The sequence below is a fragment of the Drosophila navojoa genome, chromosome X (genome assembly GCF_054131105.1).
Source record: "Drosophila navojoa isolate 15081-1374.11 chromosome X, UAZ_NAV_1.0, whole genome shotgun sequence".
Lineage (NCBI taxonomy): Eukaryota > Metazoa > Arthropoda > Insecta > Diptera > Drosophilidae > Drosophila > Drosophila navojoa.
In genome coordinates, this window is record NC_142895.1 from 14,139,867 (window position 1) to 14,163,960 (window position 24,094).

General features: G+C 39.5%; 2 protein-coding genes across 7 annotated transcripts in view; one reads left to right on the plus strand and one right to left on the minus strand.

Annotated features, from left to right (window-relative positions):
- The first annotated feature begins 2,003 nt into the window (after positions 1 to 2,003).
- On the plus strand, positions 2,004 to 2,794 carry LOC115564642 (uncharacterized). Its single transcript, XM_030389205.2, has 2 exons — positions 2,004 to 2,149; positions 2,260 to 2,794. Exons 1-2 carry the CDS (start codon positions 2,071 to 2,073, stop codon positions 2,631 to 2,633), a joined length of 453 nt encoding a protein of 150 aa, XP_030245065.1. The 5' UTR covers positions 2,004 to 2,070; the 3' UTR covers positions 2,634 to 2,794.
- Positions 2,795 to 10,419: 7,625 nt separating this feature from the next.
- The window catches only part of Hers (Histone gene-specific Epigenetic Repressor in late S phase), a 54,336-nt gene continuing 40,661 nt past the window's right edge, over positions 10,420 to 24,094 (minus strand). For 5 of the 6 annotated variants that reach the window (XM_089264261.1, XM_089264259.1, XM_089264262.1 and 2 more), the window contains 5 exons: positions 15,889 to 16,920; positions 12,191 to 15,012; positions 11,960 to 12,119; positions 10,874 to 11,042; positions 10,420 to 10,802 (listed from right to left, as the gene is read on the minus strand). In XM_089264261.1, coding sequence (XP_089120387.1) covers positions 10,595 to 10,802; positions 10,874 to 11,042; positions 11,960 to 12,119; positions 12,191 to 15,012; positions 15,889 to 16,920 — 4,391 coding nt within the window. In that variant the 3' untranslated portion in view covers positions 10,420 to 10,594. Of the gene's footprint in view, positions 10,803 to 10,873; positions 11,043 to 11,959; positions 12,120 to 12,190; positions 15,013 to 15,888; positions 16,921 to 17,259; positions 17,576 to 17,608; positions 17,737 to 24,094 lie in introns of those variants that run through there. The other variant, XM_089264263.1, reaches the window with a different exon arrangement.

Here is a 24,094-nt window from a genome sequence, read left to right on the forward strand (position 1 = left end):
TTATAGCCAAACTCTTGGCTGAGCAGAGACAGCGGACAGCTGTCATTGCCATTGCCATTGCCAGCTCGCTTCGAACTTGTACCTGTTGACATATGGAGTGACCTATTTATGTTGTCATTTCGGCCTGGGTTCACGTAAAGCCGCCTCAACAACAAGTCGCATAGAAAGTAAACAAATTTTCGTGATTCAACAAGAGTCACAAATATTTGTCTCAACAACAAGGCGATCGCATTGTTTCTCTCTCCCTCGCCCTCTCCCTTTCTCGCTCTTACTCTCCGGCGGTCGAAATGTGCTAACAAGTCAACTTGTCCGGCTGTTTCAAATATAAAAGTAAAAGTAAGAGTAATACTTGGCAATTGTTTGCCTGTTATATAATCGGGGGGATGCGTGGGCGTGCATTCCGCTTCGCATATAGCCGCCATATTTATCGCTGCCATACGAAATACGCTTCTCCATAGGCAGAGAACTGTAGCAGCTGTACCCAAATATACATATATACACACGTATATTGCCGTATATGTCTGTGTGTATTCTCATATTCTCGTCTCATCGCTTCGTCATGCATACCATTAATGAGCCAACAAATTAACGTGTTCTATACCGGAAAAAAACTCGCGTCTCTCACGTAAATTCGTACAGATTACAACAACAAAAGATTTACACAAAAATTTGCGTGTTTCGTATTGTAAAAATACAAAAATAACATAAACAAAAATCATGTAAGAACAGCAATGCTCTCAAAGTCGCATAGTCGATGCTCTATAAGTGATGAGCTCCATGGTGAATTGCTAAAACTACTCTGTGAGGTATTTTATGCAATCCACCAAAATAATTGTGATCAAGCTGAATATGTGATGCTCTCTCGCTCACAGACTTATCATCATCGAAAGACTTTTAATTGCCTGAACGGTTTTTTCTAATGCTCGTAGAGAGGCAAGAGATCACACAGATTTCTCGTCTCTTTGTCTCTGGGTCCTCTCGCTTCTTCTCTTTTTCTCGTATGAGTTCACTACTTTTCTTCTTCTATGTGCTTCCTCTAGCTGTCTCTGTCTTTATATATATGTACATATATACATACATTATATATATACATATATATATATATATATATATATATATATATATATATATCTATCTATTTTGTTTTTATCACTTCCTCTCTCTGTCTCTCACACTATCGCTTTCTATGTTCCTCCTTTTCTTAATCTATCTTTCCCATTCCTTTTTCCTTTCGCCATCTCATTCTCCTTACTTATCCCTTGCCTTCTCTCCCTCTTCACTCTTTATCCCTTGCCTTCTGTTTCTTTCTCTGCCTTTCACTTGAAAGTGAAGAGATGAACTTGCTGTCTCTGTCTTTTTCTCTCTGGCACCCTATATACAAATGTACATATAATATATTGCGCACTCTCTCTCTCTCTCTCTCTCTCTATCTTCTGTTTAATCTCTTAATTTCTCTCTCTCTATCTCTATCTACCTAATTCCTGTCCAATCTCGTCCTTTCTCTCTCTCTCTCCCTCTTTGCATCTGTGTCTCTCTCTCTCTCTCTCTTTGTATCTAATTCCGGTTCAATCTCTATCAATCTCCCTATCTAAATATCACCTGTTCAATCTCTCCTGCTCTTTTCACCCCCTCTCTCCTTCAGCCTCTTTTACTCCTTCGAACTCTCTCTCTCTCTCTCTCTCTCCCTCTCTCTCTCTCTCTCTCTCTCTCTCTCTCTCTCTCTCTCTCTCTCTCTCTCTTATGCAAATGCAATGATTTCGACTCGTTTGGGTTTATCTTGATCGCTGCGCCGATTTGTGTTTCGTGACACGACGACTATACCCGCTAAGGTAAGGGCATGGCAATGAGTAGCTAAACAATTAAAAGTAACAACAACAACAACAACGACAACAACAACAATGATGATGACTCGCTGAACAACAACAATATTTGCAGTCGCAGTTCAGGCAAGCAAAACAAGTTCGAGCCGAGCGCGGGACGGGGGGTTGGGGTGAGCTTGGGAACCAGTTTAAAACCGTTGACGTGATGCCGCCAGCGAATTAGTTGCAGTTAGTTGGCCAGAGCCTAAACATGTCTTTAACCGATCGTCGGAGTTGTATGGCGCTTGCGCTTGGAATATGCTGCCTGCTGATCGCCCGCCTCGCCTCAGGTAAGTCCAGATCCCGTTCCAGTGCCCGCTCCAGTTCCAGTTCTAGTGAATGGCAACAAGGATTAGCAGTGTTAACGTGTTCCATTCCACTGTCCCCCCTCTTATCGCAGCGAGCCCCCAGAGCGGCGGCGTCACCTGGAATGCTGGCAATGCCGCTGGCGCTGGTGCCTGGTCGAATTCACACGCCGGAGGCGCGCCCGGCATGCATCCGCCCGGCAGCCTGGGCAGCACTGATCCCCAGTATGGCTACGGGTATGCGGGCATCGATGCGCGCGGCCCCTACGGCGGGGCGGGCGGCAACGGCGCCTACTATGTCAGCGGCACCGACGAGCATGGACGACCCTTCTCCTACAACGGTGGCCAGCCCATGCCCCCGCCGCCGCCCGGCTATCTGAACAACTATGGCTACAGAAACGGCGCCTCAACGACCGCAGCGTCTGTGGGCGTGGCCCTGTCCCTAGCGCTGCTGGCGGCGAGATTTTAAAGTTAATAACTTTTTTTTACATATATATATAAAAAATATTTTTTTTTTTGTTTTTTTTTTAATATTATTTTTAAGCCTTATTTATAGATGTGAAATACCAAATTGATTGCAAGCATTCGGATTTTGTGAACTGTGAACAATAAATGACGAAACAAAAGGCATGTGATCGAATTTTCTTACTTCAACTGATATGATAATAATATCTGGAAACTTCTAAAGTAATGAGATTTATTCGATAGGCAAATGAATGGGGTGTGAAACGAAGGGACCGAGCAACGTAACAATACTAAGCAGAAAGCTGAAGACAAGTAAGGGTGTACGCGACTGGGAGATACCCAGCAATGCAGCAAATCAGATATGCCGAAAAACAAGTCAATTTATCGATTTTTATTAATATTTATCGATAAAATGATTAATTTGTACTAGATCTAGCACACACGAGCCTACATTGAAAATTTCAGGTCGTACGCTGTTGTCATCTACGAGAACGGTGCGATTATATCGTAAGAATATACATATATACCTTTATGGCATCTGCCACGCCTCGTTCTGCTTGCTACATGCAATTTCAGAGAACCAATATACCCTGATCTCGCATTCTCTATGCCTTCAGGGTATACACAAATTCACGGCTATTAATTAATTTAGCTGTAATCATCGGAACTACGTGCTGATCGAGTGAGGTGATTAAACCGAACTGAAATTCATTGCAAATGTTTTCTTCGAGTAGTTATATAAAACAATTTGTTTACTCCTCTTTCTTTCTAATATTTACATTGTTTCAGCTTATTTGTTTATATGTGTATGTGAGATCTGCTTACATAGAAAATTCACTAAAGCGGCAATATGCGACGGTTAAATACTCTGCACTTAGAGCGTGACCAATTAGAGTGATATTATTTTCTATAGCTATATTTTAGCAGCTGATTAAGTCTCAATTAACAAGTAACTGTTAATCGCTTTAGTAGGTCTTGTCACTTCGTTTAAGAGCTTCATATATATATTTTATAAAAATATATTTATATATTAGAGTATTAATATCACATATCCCTTTACTCTGTGTGCTTGTTGATATGAGTCGAATAAAATTGAATTTTACACCTACAAATATTTTGTTTTATTTAAAATTACAAAAATATAGCTTAAATAAAAAATTGAAAATAATGTTTAGTCGCATAAAATGTTTGTTCCATTGCAATTTTCATGTATGTCACCCTTACTTGATCACCTTATACAAATGATATTGGTATGACTGACTTATATATACTTTCTTTGTCTTCAAATACTAAACAACTCGAATCGAGTTTGAATATTTATATTGTATTCATACCAAAATTTCGTAATCTACTTTAAGTTAATCCAATCTAGACTTACCTTATGCGAGTATTCAGCCTCTCGATAACTTCAGCTAGCTTTTTCTAATGCACTCACTGTACTAATTCCACCCGCAATTGTTGTTCTTCTTCTCAAGTCTACAGTGAACTTGAATTTAAATTTAAACAACTTTTTCAATTAATTGTCAAAAAGTGTTTAGAAAAGAGAGAGTGAGAGTGAGAAAGAGAGAGAGAGAGCGAGAACACTTGACATGCAGGGTCATAAAACGAATTTAAACCTTAAACCGCAATTAACACAGTTCCCAGTGCTTTATTTTCTATGCTTAACATTTTCTCGACAGACAGACATCAGAGCTGAACGACGATCTAACTGTGGGCAGTTTATGGATTAGACAACATGATCAATGCTATTATTGTAGAGCTGACTGTAAGATGTCGACTTGGAATTTACAAAGTGTCTAGAGTAGATCCACGAGACAACTTAATAGATACTTACGATCAAAGCCTTAGGCTTTATTATAATCTAATCTTAAGTATCTATAACATTCATAGGGATAATTATGGGGATTGAAGATCAAAGTCATCCCATGTTACATGACATATTCGTAATACATTCAGTACATTCTTTGCAGCTCACTCATTATGTGTTTTTCCGTATGTTTTTAGTGGAATGACAAATTTGCTCAACAGATTTCCTAATTTCCCACACAGCTGCACGATTTGAGCGACACTCAGCACGACAACAGACCCAACAGCATATGGATCCATATAAATGATTTAATGCCCAGAACACGCCCAACTAATTAGCCAAAAAACAAAAACAAAATATGAAAACATCGCTACATATTCAAGTGGCGTTAAGAGAAGAGCATAGCAAACACCTGTTGAACAACAATGAGTCATAATTTATTATGAACTCATCTATTGAAAGCGAAAAGTGGGTAGCTTTTTAGTTATTCTAGGGTCGAATTACGATTGCCGAATTTGTGTATAACAGTTTGGAACAGTTTGAAAGAGGGGACAACCAATTGTCATGCAAAGCAGTAAATTATATATGAAGCCAACAGAATTAAAGTTATACGTATAACAGTTTATAACAGTTTCAAAGAGCCCAGTTCTTATGCGAGGCGTATGGTGTTTGAATTTAATGTGCACTAAAATTAAGCATATAACAGTTTTTAACAGTGTATAACAGTGTTCAAGATATGCTAACCAATTGTTATACAAGCAAGCAAATGGGGGCTTAGCTGAATGGAGTTTCACTAAATATTCTAATGATTCAAGCCCTTATGTATAACAGTTTATGACAGTTTAAAAGAAGCTCAAACTCTTTCTGATATCAGACAAAATTGAGCATAAGCCAAGTGAACTTATGATTCGAGCCATTGAGTATAACAGGTTAAGGTTGAATAACTACCTCGCAACTGAAGCAACCCAAATGCCATTTTTACAGGGTATTCAAAGCAAACTATATAGATAGCTTCGGTATATTTCACTGATTTGTATAAAGGGGAAGGTAATTGGCCAGCGTTTGTGAGAACATGAAAACGAATTGTTGACTTTCTTTAAATATGAATAAGCAATTTGCACAAGCATGAGAACATGCTATAAGCAAAGCAACAACAACAGCAACAACAACAACAACAACAATGTTAGCGCGATTAACTTAATTGCGGTCGCAACAAATTTTAATTTGCGGCTGAAACTTGAGGTTTGCGCTTAGCAGAATGCGTCAGAGCTCCCGACTCGACACATCAATGTCAGCTTAGATCGCACCACGCCCCCCCATGCTCGCCCTGAAATAGAACTGTACGTGAAGCGTTTGTCGTGAGCCGTGAGCGGTACGTCTATTGGTTGCCCATCAGCCTTGGCTGAAATTCCCCCTAGTGGGGGCGTGCGTGACGTCCGAAGTGCCCATCGATCTCGGACTCAAACTCGAGCAATGCCAGCGGTTGCCGCTCCAGTACTAGGCCGGACCGGGCTTAGCCTAGCCCTAAACGATTTGCCTGTACTTGAAACAGTTCCAAGTGCATTCAATAAAAAAAAAAATCCAATAATGAGACAAAAACAATTAGCAATGAAGATCATTATCGTGGTAGCGCACACAAGTTCAGTTAAGCAAATAGTTAAGAGTTTAATATGTATGCTAAGTAGCAGTATTTAACTAAATTCAGAATAGAGCTAGTGTTATCGTAGGCCTCAGACAAGGCTGGGAAAAAATTGTGTGATCTTTTCAACACATTTAAAGAGTCCAAGTTTTAGAAACTCAATTGATGTCGATATAAATTATGATAATGATGATGTCATCATTAAATTATACTAATAGAATTGTTGATGGTGATAATGGTAATGATAATAATAGCAATTCTATTAATATTAAAAAATGTTGATGAATGATACTGATGAGGTAATGATAACTGATGATGATCATGATAACTATATTAATATTAATGATGCATAATGCTGATTATGGAGAAGCTAATAATGCAGCGAGTCATCGCCATTGTTGATTAGACAATGATAATGCGGCTTATAATGCTAATGCTAATGCTAATGATAATGATAATGATTGGGTTTGCTATAATTCGTATTCTAATGAACCTTTTCAATGCTTACGCTGCGTATAGAGAATTGGAGTAATGCCAGCACACTAGCTCTTATCAGCTGTTGTCCACGAATGCAACTAAATGAGCTTTACGAGAGGCCCAGCTTCTGATTTTATACTTTCACCCCCAGTAAGCTGAGAACAGCTGTTGGCTCTAATCAGAAACAGAGTGAGTCCAAATGCGACTGACTCAGAATGGTGCCAGCATATATGAGATGCTGAGAATTGCATAGAAGAGCGCCGAGTTGATCCCATACACTCAATGTCCCATATGGAAAATCAGTTTGCCAAAAAATACATTTATTTGTCTAATAAACAATATTTTGATTTTTATTGACCATTTTTTGTTGTGTTATGATTTTGCTTTTGTTGCTTTTCATTTGTTTAATTGCTAATTGCATTTGTTACTTTCACTTCTCATTAGCATTATTGAAACATTTTGTTGAGGAAAAAAAAAATACGTTTTATTTTTATTTTCTTCTTCTTCTTTGTTTTGGTTTTTTTTGTATAGTTTTTTTTTTTTGTTTTGTTTTGCGATAAACATCGACCACGGCCCGTGGTAAATGTTAAATGGGCGTGGCACACAAATTCAACTTGTTCAATATGACAATAATAATAATAATAATGACAATAATCATGACAATTATAATAGTAATGAGTCGGGAATGCGCATGGCATTCACACATACACTCGCACAGGCATTTAACTATTTGGGGAGATAATTTGGGAAACAAATTGCGATATTGAGTTTTCTTTTCATTTTCATTTGCGTTTGGCTACAGGCTACAATTAATCGATAACATTTGTTTCAAAAACCATAAAATTTTGTTCATTTACTCATCGTATTATTAGTTTTCTGTTTTTCTTAGTTTTTGTTTTTGTTTTTTTTTTTTATCGTTACATTTTTTGTATATTGGTATTTACTTCTTCAGGCATTCTGTGTGTGTGTGTGTGTGTGTGTGTGTTTTGTTTTTTACTGTTTATGTGTGTTTTGTTTCAACTGTACCCAACACTTGTGCCGATATTTGCTCCACTTTACTGACTATTGTACAAATATATGAACTTTTTTTGGGACTATTCCTTGTTTCTTTGTTTTTCTTTTATCTATAGAAATATATATATGTAAATTTATATATAATTATATATATATATATGTGTGTGTATATATACATATATATAAATTTATATATATCCATATATACGTATGTATATAGTAAATTTATTGTATATGTATTGTAGAATTGGCCAGTTGTGCCCAATATGTGTGTGTGTGAGGGTGTACTTGCATGTATGTGTTTATGTGTGTGTGTGTGTATTGATGTTTCATTATGTATAATATATATGTATATGTATGTATATATGTATGTATGTATAGGGTATACAAATATAATTCGCATTATTTTAGGCTACGTTGTGGCTTTCTCTCTCTCTCTTTCCCTCCATTCCCCTCTCTCTTTATTCGCTCTATATGTATACCTCATGGCTGTAATTGAATTCATTTCCCCTGCATTTGAATACATTGTGCTGCACACCTATATATATACCTATATATATGTTTGGTATACATGTTTCATATGTTTGCAATGCTCCCTATATATAGTATATATATATATATGTATTGTACGTCTGTATATCTGTCTGTTTGTCTGTGTGTGTGTGTCTGTGTATCTATGTTTACTTTTAACGCTTCCTATTGCTAACCTATCCAAGCCACACTTTGTTTTTTTTTTTCTTTTTTTTTTACTTTCCTTTATGCCCTTTACGTTCTCTACTTTCCTACATACATCGATATACATATAAATATATATGTATATACACATATGCATATGCATATATACATATATGTAGCTCATTGATACGCCTACTGCAGTCCGCCTACTTTTTGGTAATATGTATGTTCTATACTATTTAGTATGCCCGCTACTAGTTTTCTTTTACTGCTGCTTTTCACACCTGAAATTCTTGCAGATAAAACAAAAATTTATGCAATTATTCTTAAATAAAAGTATTCTTGATCGTTTTTATGTTTAAATTAAAATTAAATATGAAATACTAAAAATTGTGTAGCATTAAAAAATAAAATAAAATGAAATAATAGTGGAAATTATTATGCTCAAAATATATTTTATTAAAATAAATGTATAAAAAAATCTTGGATTATTCAAATGCTGAAATCTGTTTTAAAATAATTTCAATTTTCCTATTGAACATTGAATATTGAAAAATTTTATATTCTGCTGAAAATATTTTTTAATTCTCAACCAAATTCGAATCATTAAAAATATTCTGCTGAAAGAAAATAAATAAATAATTAAAACAACAAGCTTTTTAACAAATTAGGTAAAAGAAATGTTTGAATATATATATAATTTTTTTTAAATATTTTAAAGTAGTAAAATAAATAAAATAAAAAAAAAAAAAAAAATGTTTACATACCCATTAATAGGTATCCTATATTATTCTGTACTTATTTAAAAAAAAAAAACAAAGCTGCCTTTAAAAATATTTCAGCTCAAAGTATATATAATTTTTAAATCTAAAAAATTTTTGAAAATTTATATATATATAATCTATAAACAAATTTAAAAAATTCTGCTCACAATGCATTTGAATAGAAATATTTTATATATTTTCTTAACAAAAAAAGTTCATAAAAACGCCATATCCAAAACTTGTATTCCAACAAAATCATATTTTATAATATAAAATATATATTTGGATAAAATGTATATATATAAATATATATATATATATATATATATATATATATAGCTGAAAAATTCTAGGAAATCGGCATAAACATAAAACGCTTTGGTTCGATTAAAAATGTATTTTTATTATGGGATTTTGTTTTGATAGCAAACAAAATACAAAAAAAAAAAAAAAAAATTACAAAAAAAATAATGATAATATATATAATTTATAGATAATACACAAGTGCATATATGTAGTTGTGTATGTATGTGTGTGTGTGTGTATTCGTGTCTAAATTAGGTGCATAAATTATATTGTATTTGGTATAAAACAAATTATTCTCAAACTAAGAGCGCTAAGCATTTATTACAATTAAATAATATGTAAAATATATAAAGATTTCTATATATGTATTATATATTAAGGTTTAAAGTACATTTTTTAATGTATGTGACTTGTTGTTGTTGTTCTGTTCATTAAGGATTTCTGTAGCTTAACTTTATAGTAGTACATGCATCAAATGTATAAATTATATATTTGTATATATATTTGTATAAGTGTGTGTGTGTGTGTTCTTAAGTTGGTATAAAAAAATAATATATATATTTAGTATATATACTTAATTTGGTCTATATATTTATATATGTATATGTGTGTAAATTAAATTTGTTGAAGAAATCAAATTTCTCAAAGTATTTTGCTCAATATAAAATTAAAAACAAAAAAAATATATCTTTGCTGTTTTTTTTCCATTTTCTCCACTTTTTTCTTTTCGCTTACAAAAACTAACAACAAAAAAACCAACAGCTCGTAGAATTGTGTTCAGTTTTTTCTTTTCCTCTCTTCTCTTCTTCTCTCTTCTCTTCTATCAACTCTCCTCAATATCTGTTCCCTTCGTTTGTTGCAGAAGTCGCCAGAGTCTGTGCGCAAAGTGTTTGCCTGAGCATTAGTTAATTATGTTTCATTATTATTTGTTTTTTTTTTCTTTTTTTTTTGAATAGAGTAGAGTTGCGGAAATAAGCATAAGTAGATGAGTTAACAAATCATAAAAGCATATACACATTTAGAATAATAAGGAGCTGAAACAAGATTGCTGACTAAACTTAAGCATAATAAATACATTTAACTTAATAACAAGTGGTGTGTGTGTGTGTGTAATAAATAAGGAGTTATGTAATACACAAAAGATTTGCTTGAAATTCAACTGCGTGTGCTCCAACCAATTCCCTTCATTCATTCTCCTCTCCCCATTTTGGTCGTCCGTATGTGTCTGTGTGTGTTTGTGTGTGTGGTCTCGGCCAGTTGGTGGCCTTCATCCTGGCCCGGCGCTAGCTGCAGACCAGCGCATTCTTCTGCGGCAGCTTGAGCAGGCGGCGCGTGCGGAACTCGTAGGCGCGACGACAGAACATCACCAGCTCCGGATTGGTCTGGTCCGGCACGGTGCGCACCGGAAAGCAATTGCTCGTATTGGTGCGTCGCGGCACAATGCTCACATCCTCCACATCCTCCTCGGCGGCGCGCAGACGTCGTCGATATCTGCACGGGGTGCGAATGGCATTGCCATTAGTGAATTAGTGAATCCCAATTGCCAACGGGCCAACACTCACCTGCAGTACTCGCTAAAGGTCAGCACGTAGCACTTGTCCTCGATGCAGGCCACCGAATTGTGATCCCGATGCCGCGATGCGTATACCTCGTCCGGGCAGTCGTTGCGCTGCCGGCCCTGCTCCGTGTGCTCGGGCCGATAATACCACAGCAGCGACATCATCATTTCGCCTGGAAAGCAGACAAAATTAATTAAGCATTCCGTTTCATGAACCAGTTTATTAAACTAATTTAGTATTTTTATAGACATTAATTAAAACTAAAATAGAACTATAAATGAAAAATATATACAAATTAAAAATCAAACTAAAATGAACTATAAATAAAATATTTATATATTAAAATAAAAATTAAAACTAAAATAAAATATAAATGAAATGTATACAAAAAAAATAAAAATTAAAATTAAAACTAAAATAAAATATAAATGAAATGTATACAAAAAAAAAAAAATAAAAATAAAAATAAAAAATATAAATAAAATTATAACTAAAAAATATATACATAAAAATAATTATGAAAATTCAAACTAAAAAAATAATTATAAAAATGCCAATTAAAATTAAAATTTAAACTAAAATACAAATGTGAATAAAAATAAAAATATAAAACTAAATTAAAAATTCAAATTAAAAATATAAAAATAGAAATAAAATCAAAAAACAAATATGAAAGTTCAAACTAAAAATTATAAAAATAAAATAACAATTAAAATTAAAATTAAAACTCAAATAAAATCATAAATAAATATAAAAATAAATGTATAAAAATAAATATAAAAATTCAAATATAAAAATGTAAAAATAAAAATAACAAATAAAATTAAAGTTCAAACTAAAAATATTTAAATTTAAACCAGTTGGTTCATCTGATGATATTATATTTCTAGGCTTAAACTAGTTAAAGTTCTCTACATATGCATGAACCAGTTCATTGTTCAAACTCAAATAGTATCTCTATCTCAATCGATTGATCCTCATTGCAATTGAAGATATTTGATTAATGAACTAGTTCCGTTTGGAGCCCATTTGAGTGCATTACTGCTCAATAGAGCTGTAGAACCCCACTGAGAACTATTTGAGGCTTACCATCCTCGGGATTCTGCCATAGATGCGCCACCTTGGCCACATAGGGCAGTTCGTTGTCCTCGTTGGCCTTCAGCAGGACACAGTCGCGCGTCCGTATAATATCCCCCTCCACATGCCGCATGGCCGGATAGCAGGTGCGCAGCACCCACGGATCATCGCTCTAGAGAGTGAGAGAGAGAGAGAGAGATGCTGTCATTGTCAAGCTCAAACTGAACTACAGTACACACTCACATTGAGAAACACTCGATGCTGAAAGGCCTTGCCCGCCCACATCCAGCCGTTGTTCCACTTGGGCACCACATTGGCCCGCGTTGCCGGCGGCTCAGTCTCGTCCAGCTCGTAGCTGACGCCGCTGGGCCGCTGTCGCTGCTTCTTGCGGTTGCCGAATTTGCAACGCGAACGGGCGCGTTTCGTGTGCGTTGCCGTTGGGGCGTGGCGTGTTGCGGCGGATGTTGCTGTTGCAGCTGTTGCTGCTGTCGCTGTTGTTGCTGTTGCTGCTGTTGCTGCTGTCGCTGTTGTTGTTGTTGTGGGCGCTGTGAGCGTTGTTGGTGTTTCACTTGGCTTGTGGGGCACCAGGAACTTGTGTTGCTCATCGGAATGTTGCTGCGACTGTGTTGTTACTGCTGCTGCTGCTGGTGTTGCTGGTGTTGCTGCTGTTGCTGGCAATATTTCGTGCACAGCAGCAGCATCAACTGGCACTGTGGGCGTGGCATTTAGTTTTTGCACCTGCAAGTCTGCCGTTTGATACTCATTGTTGTTCGTCTCGGCAGCAACTGTTGCTGTTGCTGTTGCTGCTGCTGCCTTTCGACTCTTGGCCGTTGCTGGCCTGGCCTTGGGCTTGGCCGGCTGCTTGCGCGCCTTTTTGGCCGGCGGCTCAACGCCAGCTGAGGTAGTTGACTGCGCTGGCAGCGTTGCTGCTGTCGTCGTCGCCAGCGACGCCAACACAGCGCTGGCCGCACAATTTGCCTGGGTTAGCGGCTTCTTGGTCTCCGACTTGGAGCGCTTCTCGCTTGCCAGCGTCGGCTGCGCCGGCGACTGCGACAGCGACTGCGGCTGCGGCGCCAGCAGCGGCGACGGTATGGCCGGCGCATAGAGCCCAACGTTGGCCGTGCTGCGACTGTTGCTACTGCTGCCGCTGTTCAGCTCTGGATCGCTGAAATAGCCACGCGTCAGCGTCGTATCCAAACTGTCCAGCAGATGCAGTGCGGCAATCGCTTGCTTGCGCGGACGCGCGCGCTTTGGCGAGGCGCTGGGCGAGCAACTGTTGGCCAGAGCCAATGTTGCTGCTGCCGTTGCTGTTGCCGTTGCCGTTGCTGCTGTGGCCTGGTCTGTTGCTGTTGCTGCTGCTGCTGCTGTTGTCTGTGTTGTTGCTGCCGTTTGCGTATGCTGCTGCTGCTGCTGCTGTTGTTGCTGCTCTTGCTGCTGCTGTTGCTTTTGCTGCTGCTGCTGCCTGCGCTGCTGCTGTTGCTCGCGACGCAAACGTTGCTGCCGCTGCGTCAGCAACATTTGCCGGCGCTTCACATATTTGGCCGGCGCACGGCCGTAGCGCCGCACGAACTTACGGCCCGGACACAGATATTTCTTTGGCTCCGCCTGCTTGATCAGACTCTTGTAGCTGTGCGGCTTTGACTTCTTGCCCTGCGTGGCCGAGGCAAGCAAATTGATGCGCTGCTTGGCAACATTGCTGCTGCCACTGCTGCTGCTGCTGCTGCTAGGGGGCAATTGTTGTTGCTGCTGCTGCTGCTCCTGCTCCAGCTGCTGTGGCTTTTGCATGTCCAAGTCGAGCTCCGGCTCCGTCTTGATTGTGGGCTTCAGATCGGGCATTTTGCTGATATGTGTGTTGCATGTTGCCGCCGTTAAAGCTGCCGAGGCAGCGGCAACTGCTGCTGCTGCCGCTAGCTCATCGTGCTCGATTTTGATTTTGGTTTCCGCTTTGATTTCTGCTTTAAGTACAAAAGGCAATTGTGGTTCGGCCTCAGCCTGTTTGCTGAGAAGCTGTTGCTGCTCTTTATGTTTCAGTTGCTGTTGCAGCAAGTGTTGCTGCTGTTGCTGTTGCAGCTGTTGCTGCTGCTGCTGCTGCTGCGCCGCATAGACCATCTCCCTGGCCATGCTCTTGCCAATGCGCGCCTTACGCGGCATCACAACAGGAGGCGGCGGCGTGCTGCCCGTCAAATCGTAGGATTCAATATCCTTTGCATGTTGCTGCTGCAACTGTTGCTGTTGCAAGAGTTGCAATTGTTGCTGTTGCTGCTGTTGTTGCTGCTGCTGCTGCTGCCGTTGCTCGAGCTCTAGCTCCAGCTCGTGCTCATGCTCCTGCTCCTGCTCCTGCTCCTCCAGCAACTTGTCGTCGCTGGCACAGTAGCTCTCCGGCGGAGTTGGCGGCGGCATCACGTGCGCCTCGTACTGCATTTTGGTCACCTGGCACTCGGCGTCGCTCTTAAGCTCCGTTTTGACCAGCATCTGGCATTGGGTGCCCATGTTGTTGGTGGTCGTTGTCGCCGATGTTGCAACTGAGGCAACTGTTGCTGTTGTGTTCGTTGCCGCCGTTGCCGTTGCCGTTGGCATTGTCGTTGTCATTGTTGTCGTATCTCTGCTAGTTGTCTTTATCGTATCGTTGTTGCCATTTTTAACTGGGCCTCTACTGGTAGTCAGCGCTGTTTCTGTTGCTGTTGCTGATGTTGCTAATGCTGCTATTGCTGTCGTTGTTATCGCTGTTGCTGCTAAAATATTGCTGCTGCTGCTGCTGGAAGTCAAGCAGTTGCTGCTGTTGCTGCCATCGCTGCTCGGCATGCTGCCAGGCACAAACATATTGCTCTTGCTCTTGCTGCTGCTGTTGCTGTTGCTGCTGCTGCTGCTGTTGCTCGTAGCATTCAGCAGCAAATTGTTGCTGCTGCTGCTCGTCTTGTGCATCGAACAATTGCTGTTGTGGCTGCTGTTGCTGTTGCTGCTGCTGTTGTTGCTGCTGCTGTTGCTGTTGCTACCAATATGAGGCCCAGTATGGACGTTTTTTGGACACGATTGTTGCATTGGACACGGACACTGCGGCGGATACTCTGTAATGGTTTAAAGAAAGAATCTCATATTAGTACTGGATGCCAATTGGATTTATGTTTATGTTAATCCCTCATAGCAACAGCAACTATTGGCAGACCTCTATGGAAAGACATTTTCTAATATCTGTTTAACTCTTTCTTTGCTTTCCATATCTTATAATCTATTTTTAAGAAAGAATTTCATATTCGTACTCGATTCCAATTAGATTTATGTTTATGTCACAGCAACTATTGAAAGACCTCTATTGGAAGACCTCTATTGATAGACTTTTAATGAAAAACATTTTCTAATATCTCATATTATGTTTAATCCTTTCTTTGGCTTCGATATCTAGTCAACCAGAACGATATTGAAATGAACCATTTACTCAAATTTGTATTCCTTGTTTATTGTCATCCAAATTTGTAGCATAGCCTACATTGAGAGTAATGGATCCGATTTTTTCTGTCTTAAGCTACAAAGTTTTACCATATAAATATATGTATATTGTATTCCTATTAGCAATTCTTAAGGGTTTTCATCCAAATTCCTAACGTAATCCCTAATAATTAACTAACTATCCTAATATAACCTATTCAACATAGAACTATATGTTCTATTTAATCTGTTACATTCCCATCATCACATCACACTTATCCTATTAGAATTATATATTCTCTATAAGAACCTTTCGCTCGCCTCTATAGAACTACTATTCACTGTTATTGCCTGCCTGACAACATTCCCGACATTGCAATTGGAAACACTCCATTTCAATCAGTTTGGAGGGCTCTACATTGATCTAGCATACGGGGAGGAGCAGCTCTAATCAGTTCTCTGGGTAACTGGGTGCATCTGTGGATTGGTTAGGTGGCAAGAACCATACTTTTCCTTACCCATATACGGACCCTGCAGACCGCGCGTGTAGCACTGGCCGGCGGCGCTGCCGCCTCCGGGACTGTATCCGGCGTAGTAGCTGGGCGGTCCCGGGTAATGTTCCAGGTGCTGTTGGTGCTGGTGGGCGGGCACCAGCTGGGTGCCAGCCGGGGCGGGCGTGGCACCGGCCGCTGCTGCTGCTGCGGCGGCGGCGGCGGCAGCTGCTGCCGCTGCGGCAATCGAGACCGGCTGCTGCTGCTGTTGCTGCTGCTGCTGCGGCGGCGGCTGGGGCACACCTTGGGGCGGCGGTGGCGGCGGTTGCTGTTCGTAAAGCTCCGGCGGCGGCGGATGCGGCGGCCCAGCGTGCTGATAATACGGATAGCGTCGATACGCGCCCGGAGGCGGCGGTGGCGGCGGATGCGCAGCCGGATGTGCGGGCGGCGGCGGGCCGCTCTGATAGACCTTGCTTGAGAAGTACGGCTGATACGCAGGCGGCGAATAGCACATGACCTCGCCCGGATACGGTGAATAATAGTTGGGCGGATATGCCGTCGAGTAGTGCATCTGGGCCGCGTGCATAGAGCGCGGATATGGCACGCCCGGATGACCGGCAGCGGCCGCTGCAGCAGCCGCCACGGCGCTGGCGCCCGGATACGGCTGTGGCTGTGGCTGTTGCGGCTGCTGTTGCTGCTGCTGTTGAAGCTGCTGTTGCTGCTGCTGCTGTTGTTGTTGGTGAGCTGCTGCTGCTGCCGCTGCTGCTGCAGCTGCTGCTGCCGCGGCTGACGACTCCTGCTGTGCCTGAGGCTGGGTCTGTGCGGCGCTTGTTGGATTTGTCGGCGATTCGTCCTCGCTTAGCTTCTTGATTGGCTGTGGCACACCAGCTGCCGCTGCTGCTGCTGCTGCGGATGTTGGTGTTGTCGCTGCTGCTGCTGCAGCTGCTGCGGCCGCCGCTGCGGCTGCCGCTGCCTGAGCGGCTGCTGCTGTTGTGGCTGACGGCGGCGGTGGCGCAATGACATGCGGCGAGATCAGCGGACCCGCCGGCTGATAATAACCTGCAATGGGCCAAACACAAATACAGAAATCAGTAAAAATTGTATTTCGTTATTCTTCTTCTTCTTCGTTTTGCGTAGCTGCTGGAGCTCAAGTGAAATGCGGCAACCAAGCATAAAGTGAAAGTTGGCTGGTTGGTTGGCCAAAAAACAACAAACAAACAAACAAACAAAAAAACGGCTAACAAAAACTAGTTAAGCCAGCCGCTTGGCCTCACGGAGGAGCACGAGCTGGTCGTGCAACAATCTTGGCCTAGCATAATACTACCAGCTACCCCCCAGCACCACCCACTGAACGCCCTCCCGTCACCCGTCACCCGTTTCCCAGCCCACCCCTTGTACCTCTTCCCAGCATGTGAGCCGCATACAAAATGTCGCGAAAATGATGCGCCGCATGCTGCTGCAGAAACGTAAACGACTCGGCTATGTTGGCCGCCAGCGCAGCAGCGGCTGCTGCCTCATCCACATTGGCGGGCAGCGTTGGCATCGTTACGGGCATCGTCTGCAACGCGGGCAACGTAACGGGCATCGTTGGCATCGCGGCCATTGCGGCCAGCGGCGACAGCGCCGATGACGATGACGATGACAGTGTGGAGCGTTCCGTTTCGCAGGTGCCGCTGCTGCTGGTGCTGCCGACGCTGCTGCAGCGCTGCTGCAAGTGTTGCTGCTGCTGCTGCTGCTGCTGATGCAGGTATTGGTGTTGGTGCAGCTGCTGCTGTTGCGCAACTGTTGGCGGCGATATGCGCAGCGTTTTGAAGAGCTCGCCGGACAGCGGCAGCAGCGTTGGTGATTTTTTCGTGGTCTCTTTTAGGCGCATGATGTTTTGTGTTTTTTATTTATTTTTAATTTTTTTTATTTAATTATATATATATATATATTTTTTTTTTTATTATTATTTTTTTATTATTATTTTTTTATTATTGTTTTTATTATTATTATTTTTTTATTATTATTTTTTTATTATTGTTTTTATTATTATTATTTTTTTATTTTATTTTTTTTTTTTATTATTATTATTAGTTTTTTTTATTTTACAATTTATATAGTTTTTATTTTTATAACTTATTTTTATTAGTTTATTTTATTATTTTTTGTATACAATTTTGTGTAGCTCACTTTGTTCTTATTTATATATTTTTTAATATATAATAATTATTTGTTTTATATTTGTTCTTTTAATTTTCCTTCTTTTTTCACTTTTTTCTTAATTTTGTTACTTTTAATTTTTTAATTTCTTTTTTTTATAAATATTTTTATTTTTTATAATTTTTCATATTAATTTATATTTTGTTCAATAATTATTGTTTTCTTTTTTTAATATATTTATTACAATAATTATTTTATTTTAATTTTAATTGCTGTATTAAAAATATATATGTTTGTTTGTTTGTATATATAGTTGTATATATGTATAATATTTCGTGTATATAAATGTTATTCACTGTTTTGTATATATATTTAGGTATGTATTTATGTACGTTTATAATGTCAACAAGGAAGTTTCATTGGTAAGGCAACTATTTCGTTACGTTTCTGTTTCGATACATTTCCATTTGATTTTGCTTTGCATTCATTTTCATATTTCCATATTTTATTTGCTATAAGAATAAATAGACATTTATATTATATATATAAATATATAAATCACAGACACAATTTCATTTTAGTATGTAGAACACAAGGCGAACGGCTCGTAAAACTTGCAACAAGGTTGTAAAATATTTTGTTTGGTTTCGTTCCTTTTTCATTTATTTTTCGCGTTTTTCTTTTGCTTTTGTTTTTGTTTTTGTTGTTATTTGGCGGTTCGGGTTCTTAAGGCGCGTTTAAAGCTTTTCGTTAAAGTGTTGTTGTGTTGTCCCGACATTAAAGCTAGCCCCAACTCTTAGCCCCATTGAATTGCACAGGAGCCAGCAGTGCAAAAGTCACCTGCTTGTTAAATAATTGATCAACCTGGGCGCCACCGAAGGGCGTTCCGTTGTCGGTTGCACACTCGTAAATACATTCAGGCATTATGGGTAAGCCACCGACAGGTGGCGCCAACCGACGTGCGGTTGACTGCAGTCCTATTATAGCTAGCCATATATAAATCCATAGGTACATAAATATACATATACATACATATATTCATATATATGTGTGTGTATGTGTGCATGTGCACGTGCGCGTGCATGTGTCTATATTTGTATTTGTCCCATTGACTGGCTTTGCATGCACACATACATACATACACACTTGCATGCATATGGCAATGCAGCAGCAACAATAACATACTGTTTTCGACATTTCTGCTCTCTTGCGCTCTTCTGTTACGCGCTCTCTGCACAGAAAAATCGAGAAGCCAAAAACACACAAGCACACGCACAGGCAGGCACACTCATACACGAAGCCGGCAGAACTTTACAGCAAAAAGCAGAAAAAAAAGAAACAACAAAATGTCTGGGCTACTTGCTAGGCGTGAACATTGACAACACGCTGACATCGCACAGTGGAAAAAGACTGCCGATTCCCAAGTGCAATAAAATTTGCATGTGAGATGCTAATTTAATTAAGTTATTTTCGTTAAGCATTTCTACTTATGTATGAATGATTAATACTAATACTAAAATAATTATTCAAATAACAATTATAATAATATTAACATTTTATTTCGCAATTTAATGCAAGTCATTTTCCTAACACAGAGACTAGTTTCTCTTTTTTATCCAACACTTTAGAATATCAAATAAATTTGTATATAAGTATACAAATACATATGTATATATATGTACATATATTGATAACGCTTCAGGCTTTGTTCTCAATGACTGCATTTAGCTGGCATTTCTTCCAGTGTGCAATGGCATCGACTACGACTGTAACAGCGGCAGCGGCAGCGGCAGCGGCAGCGGCAGAGGCAGCATGTTTAAAGGCACGTAGACAAACGCAGCCAGAAGTGGCGGCAACAATAAAAACTAATAGATAAATGAAAACAACAAAAACAAAACGAAGCAAGGAAAAAGCAACAACGCAGCGCACCGTTCTGCGTACACTCACATTTTATTTGGTTCTCAGCGCTATTCGCTTTGTGTTACTCCCACGGCTCGGCTGTCTGCGCTATGACGTCACACGACAACTATGAATTTTCAAATTACAACAATGATGCGCTGCTGTTGAAGCTGATGATGACGTTCTGTCAACGGCAACAACACCCACCCAACACAGCCCCGCCCCATCCCGCCCATCACTCAAATATACAGCCAGGTATACTATATATAGCTTTTGACATTCGGAAATACATTTACTCAGCTCATAAGCTCCAAAGGGCACTGAAGCAAGAAAGTATCGACAAAGAGGAGTGAGAGCGTAAGAGCGTGAGAGTATGAGAGTGCTGTGTGCATACGCATGCAGGCCACACATAGAAGTGAGTGAGAGAGACAGAGCGAGAAAGCAGTCAAACGAAAACTGTGAACGAGTCAGTCACTCGTCGTTTATGCTGACAGCTGTTCGGGGAGTTACAACGGTAGCTGAGCAGACTGAGTGGAATGGGGGAGAAGGTGATGGCGGCACTGGTGTTGGTGGGGATGTGGTTGTGGCAGTTGAGTGCCGCTGTCAGGTGTTATTATTTAATGTCGGCGCCTGTCAAATGCAACAAAATTATTTAAGACGCAAATAGACAAACAATTTGTCAAAGCTTGCACTTGACCTACAGCAGGCAGAGAGAAGGAAACAATGAGAGAGAGTGAGAGAGCGAATCAAAGCAGAGTTCAAAAGAGCGTAAACTGATTTCCAATAAGAATTCAGTATACGTTGAAGGCATTCTTATTGGTAAAGTGTTCAAATTATTTAAACTGAAAGCTTTTCAGTTGATTTTTAAAACAATTTTCCTTTCTCAGATATGTACATATATATATCTAATATTAAATACTATCTTAATTGATTTTCTGTTTCTTTTGATCTAGTTTCACGATATCTTTTATCTTTGCTACATTCATAAAAAAAGACGACGCAAAATACCTTGAACACCTTTTCAATTAACTAAAGCCGTGTGCACGGTTTGAGCCTTTAAATCGTTTTCTTTACGCTTGATGCTAACCCAGTTAGTTATCGCTAATGGGCCGATTATGAATCACGTGAGAACTACATAATGAAAATGTAATGAAAGCAAACACTTGAGGCGGCAACACATGTAAGACACCTTTAACATGGACCCAGCCAATGCAGACGGTGGGAAGGGGGGAGGGGCTCGTCCGTTGGGCAATTAACTAACTACGACTAAACCAATTAAGCGGCATGTTTGGGGGGGCGCAAGGGCCGCCACACTAAAGTGAATAATTACGCACAATTAAATGCACGCAAAAACGTGACACGCCCCCTCTTTGGGCAGCAGTAAATCGCCCAGTGGACCAGCTGTTGCACCTGTTGCATCAATGGGCAGCATCAGCATCAGCATCAGCGTGTGAAAGCCACAGCCTCTTTGTTGTTGCTGCATCCACGCTGCGCTCCTGCCGCTTGTTGCACTGTTGCACAGTTGCACCGTTGCACAGTTGCACCGCAACAACTTTCTCCTTTCACAGCCATCGAGCGACAAGCATTGGAATTTATAGCAAGCATCGATCGATCGCTGCTGGGTGAAAGGTAAGAAAAAAAAATCACTGCCTGCAATCGCTGCAAACGATCTCAATCGAGGCACCGCGCACTCGAATACCCATCGATTGGGCGCCTGGGCCCAGAGATAATAGCCGTAAAGTGTTCAGAGTTACAGTTATGGCAAATCAAAAATTTCAGAAGAAAATTTCATATTTGGCATATTCAACAGTTTGAAAAATTATGATATATGAATTATCATATGGAGTATAAATAGATATACTTGTAGATAATTCAGTAAATGTCCCTAGAGACGAATAAAAATAGTTCATACTATATATACCTGTAGATTTACATATTTCCCATGCCCAAAATGCTTATTTCAGATGTTATACACGACAGCTAAAGATCGTATATTGATCCCTAAGAGACTTCAATATCACATAAAATTAACAAAGTAAATACAATGATGAATAAGAATATACATACATATATAGGATATCTGTAACAAATATATGTACATATATTCATTGATATTGTTAAATTTTCTATGTAGAAACATTTTTTAAGGCATATCTCTAAAATCATCAATATCCTACAAAAAATGGGTTTTGACTGAAAGTAAAGGGTATTCCTTTTGCAATTCCTTTCTTTGCATTTGTTTCCAAGCAAAAAGTGGGCAAATCTTGATTTATTAACGGAACAAGCACCGTTTCATTTGGTTAAAATGTGGTATTGGCATGAATACATGAATAGAGATACAGAGCCAGATATAGGGAGGCAGATCCAAAATTTAATAGATGTATGTACATACATATATGTATATTTATATTCAAGCTATACATATAACATGATCAATCAATAGATAAGAACAACCATGCCCAATTCTAGCTAAACTCTAGTACAATCCGATAATATAATATAACAAATATACCCTGTTCTTAGCTCTGCCTTAGGAATTTGCATATATGTTAATATAGGAATACTTAATAAATTGCTAACCAACAATAAAGTAAACTAATTAAAGTTTTTATTTCAATTCTTCTTCTGGATTTTTTTTTTTTTTTTTTTATACCCTGAACCCATTGAAAATGGGAAATCAGGGTATAATGGTTTTGTTAAAATGTATGTAACAGGCAGAAGGAGGCGTGGCAGACCCCACAAAGTATATATATTCTTGATCAGGGCGACGAGCTGAGTCGATTTAGCCCTGTCCGTCTGTCTGTCCGTCCGTCCGTCTGTCCGTATGTTTGAACGCGTGGATTTCAGAAGATACAAGAGCTAGAGACTTCAACTTTTTTTTAAAATGTCCGTATATATCACGCGGATATCGAGTTTATCACTAAAAAACGATAACTCATTCCGATACTTTTTTATCGATAAAAAACCTTATCGAAGATCACTTAAAAAATTATATCTCCTACATCTTTCAAGCTAGAGTCTCCAAATTTAAAATGTATATTAAGACGCATGTCATACAATTTCGGTTTTTGTTAAAATCTACTCCCCACCCCTAAATCCACCCCCTCACCCTCATCTTTGTAAAAGTCGTATATCAAATACTAGAAACTTGTGCTTCGGTATACACATACATTTAAACAATATGAATACGTTCTGAAAGTTTCATTACGATCGTACGTCTAGAAATTAAATTATTCAACAAATAAGTTCTCCTAATATTGCCAACACTGCAGCGCAACCCAAGCGCAATCGCCTGTATATGTGAGTGTGTGTGTGTGCATGTATTTGTTTGCATGAGTGCGTGTGTGGGTGCTAATTATTATTGAAATATCAGTTGCTTGTAGGGTTCAGGGGATCTCGTAGTCGAGCAGTCTCGACTAGAGCTTTCTTACTTGTTTTTTTTTTTTTTTTTTTTTGACTGCTCTAAGAAGATATTACACATCAGTTGGCACTGTGAATTTCTTAAGCAAATTAGGCAGCACACAATGAGCAGCAGTAACTGTAATAACAACAACAACAACAACAGCAGCAGCAGCAGCAGCAAGAACAATAATAATGGCAACAACAACAATCATTATAAGAACATCAGCAATTCATAAAGAAGATAAATGAACGGAAGCCACATTCAAAGGAGGCCTTGTTAAGTGAGCCGACGATAGTCGACTGGGAGATACCCTGTATAGGATATAATGATGTATATGAATATAGATATGTATAAATATATTATTTATATGAATATATATAATTTTCAACTAAATTTAGTATTTAAGAATTTAATGCTCATGATTATTCTTTGTTAATATCTATGTACATACATATATATTATTCGCATATCATTGCTATGCCTAAATCACCTGTCCACCTGTTACACACACGCACATCTGTTTCTGACTAATATACCCCTCTTAACACACAAGCACAGGGTATTCTGGTAGTAGCAGCAGCAGAACAAAAGACAGGCATGGCCTAAGCTCAGTTTATAAGTCAGCAGCAGTAACAGCAGGCGCTACCAGCACACGCCTCCTTTGCGCCCCCTCCTGCTCCTCCTGCTCTTCAGCTTGGACGCTGGCGTGCAGTCAACAGTAAAAGTCAAATATTGTAATTATGCAAAATACATAATTTACTTTGAATTAACAGCTGAAAAACGAAGGAA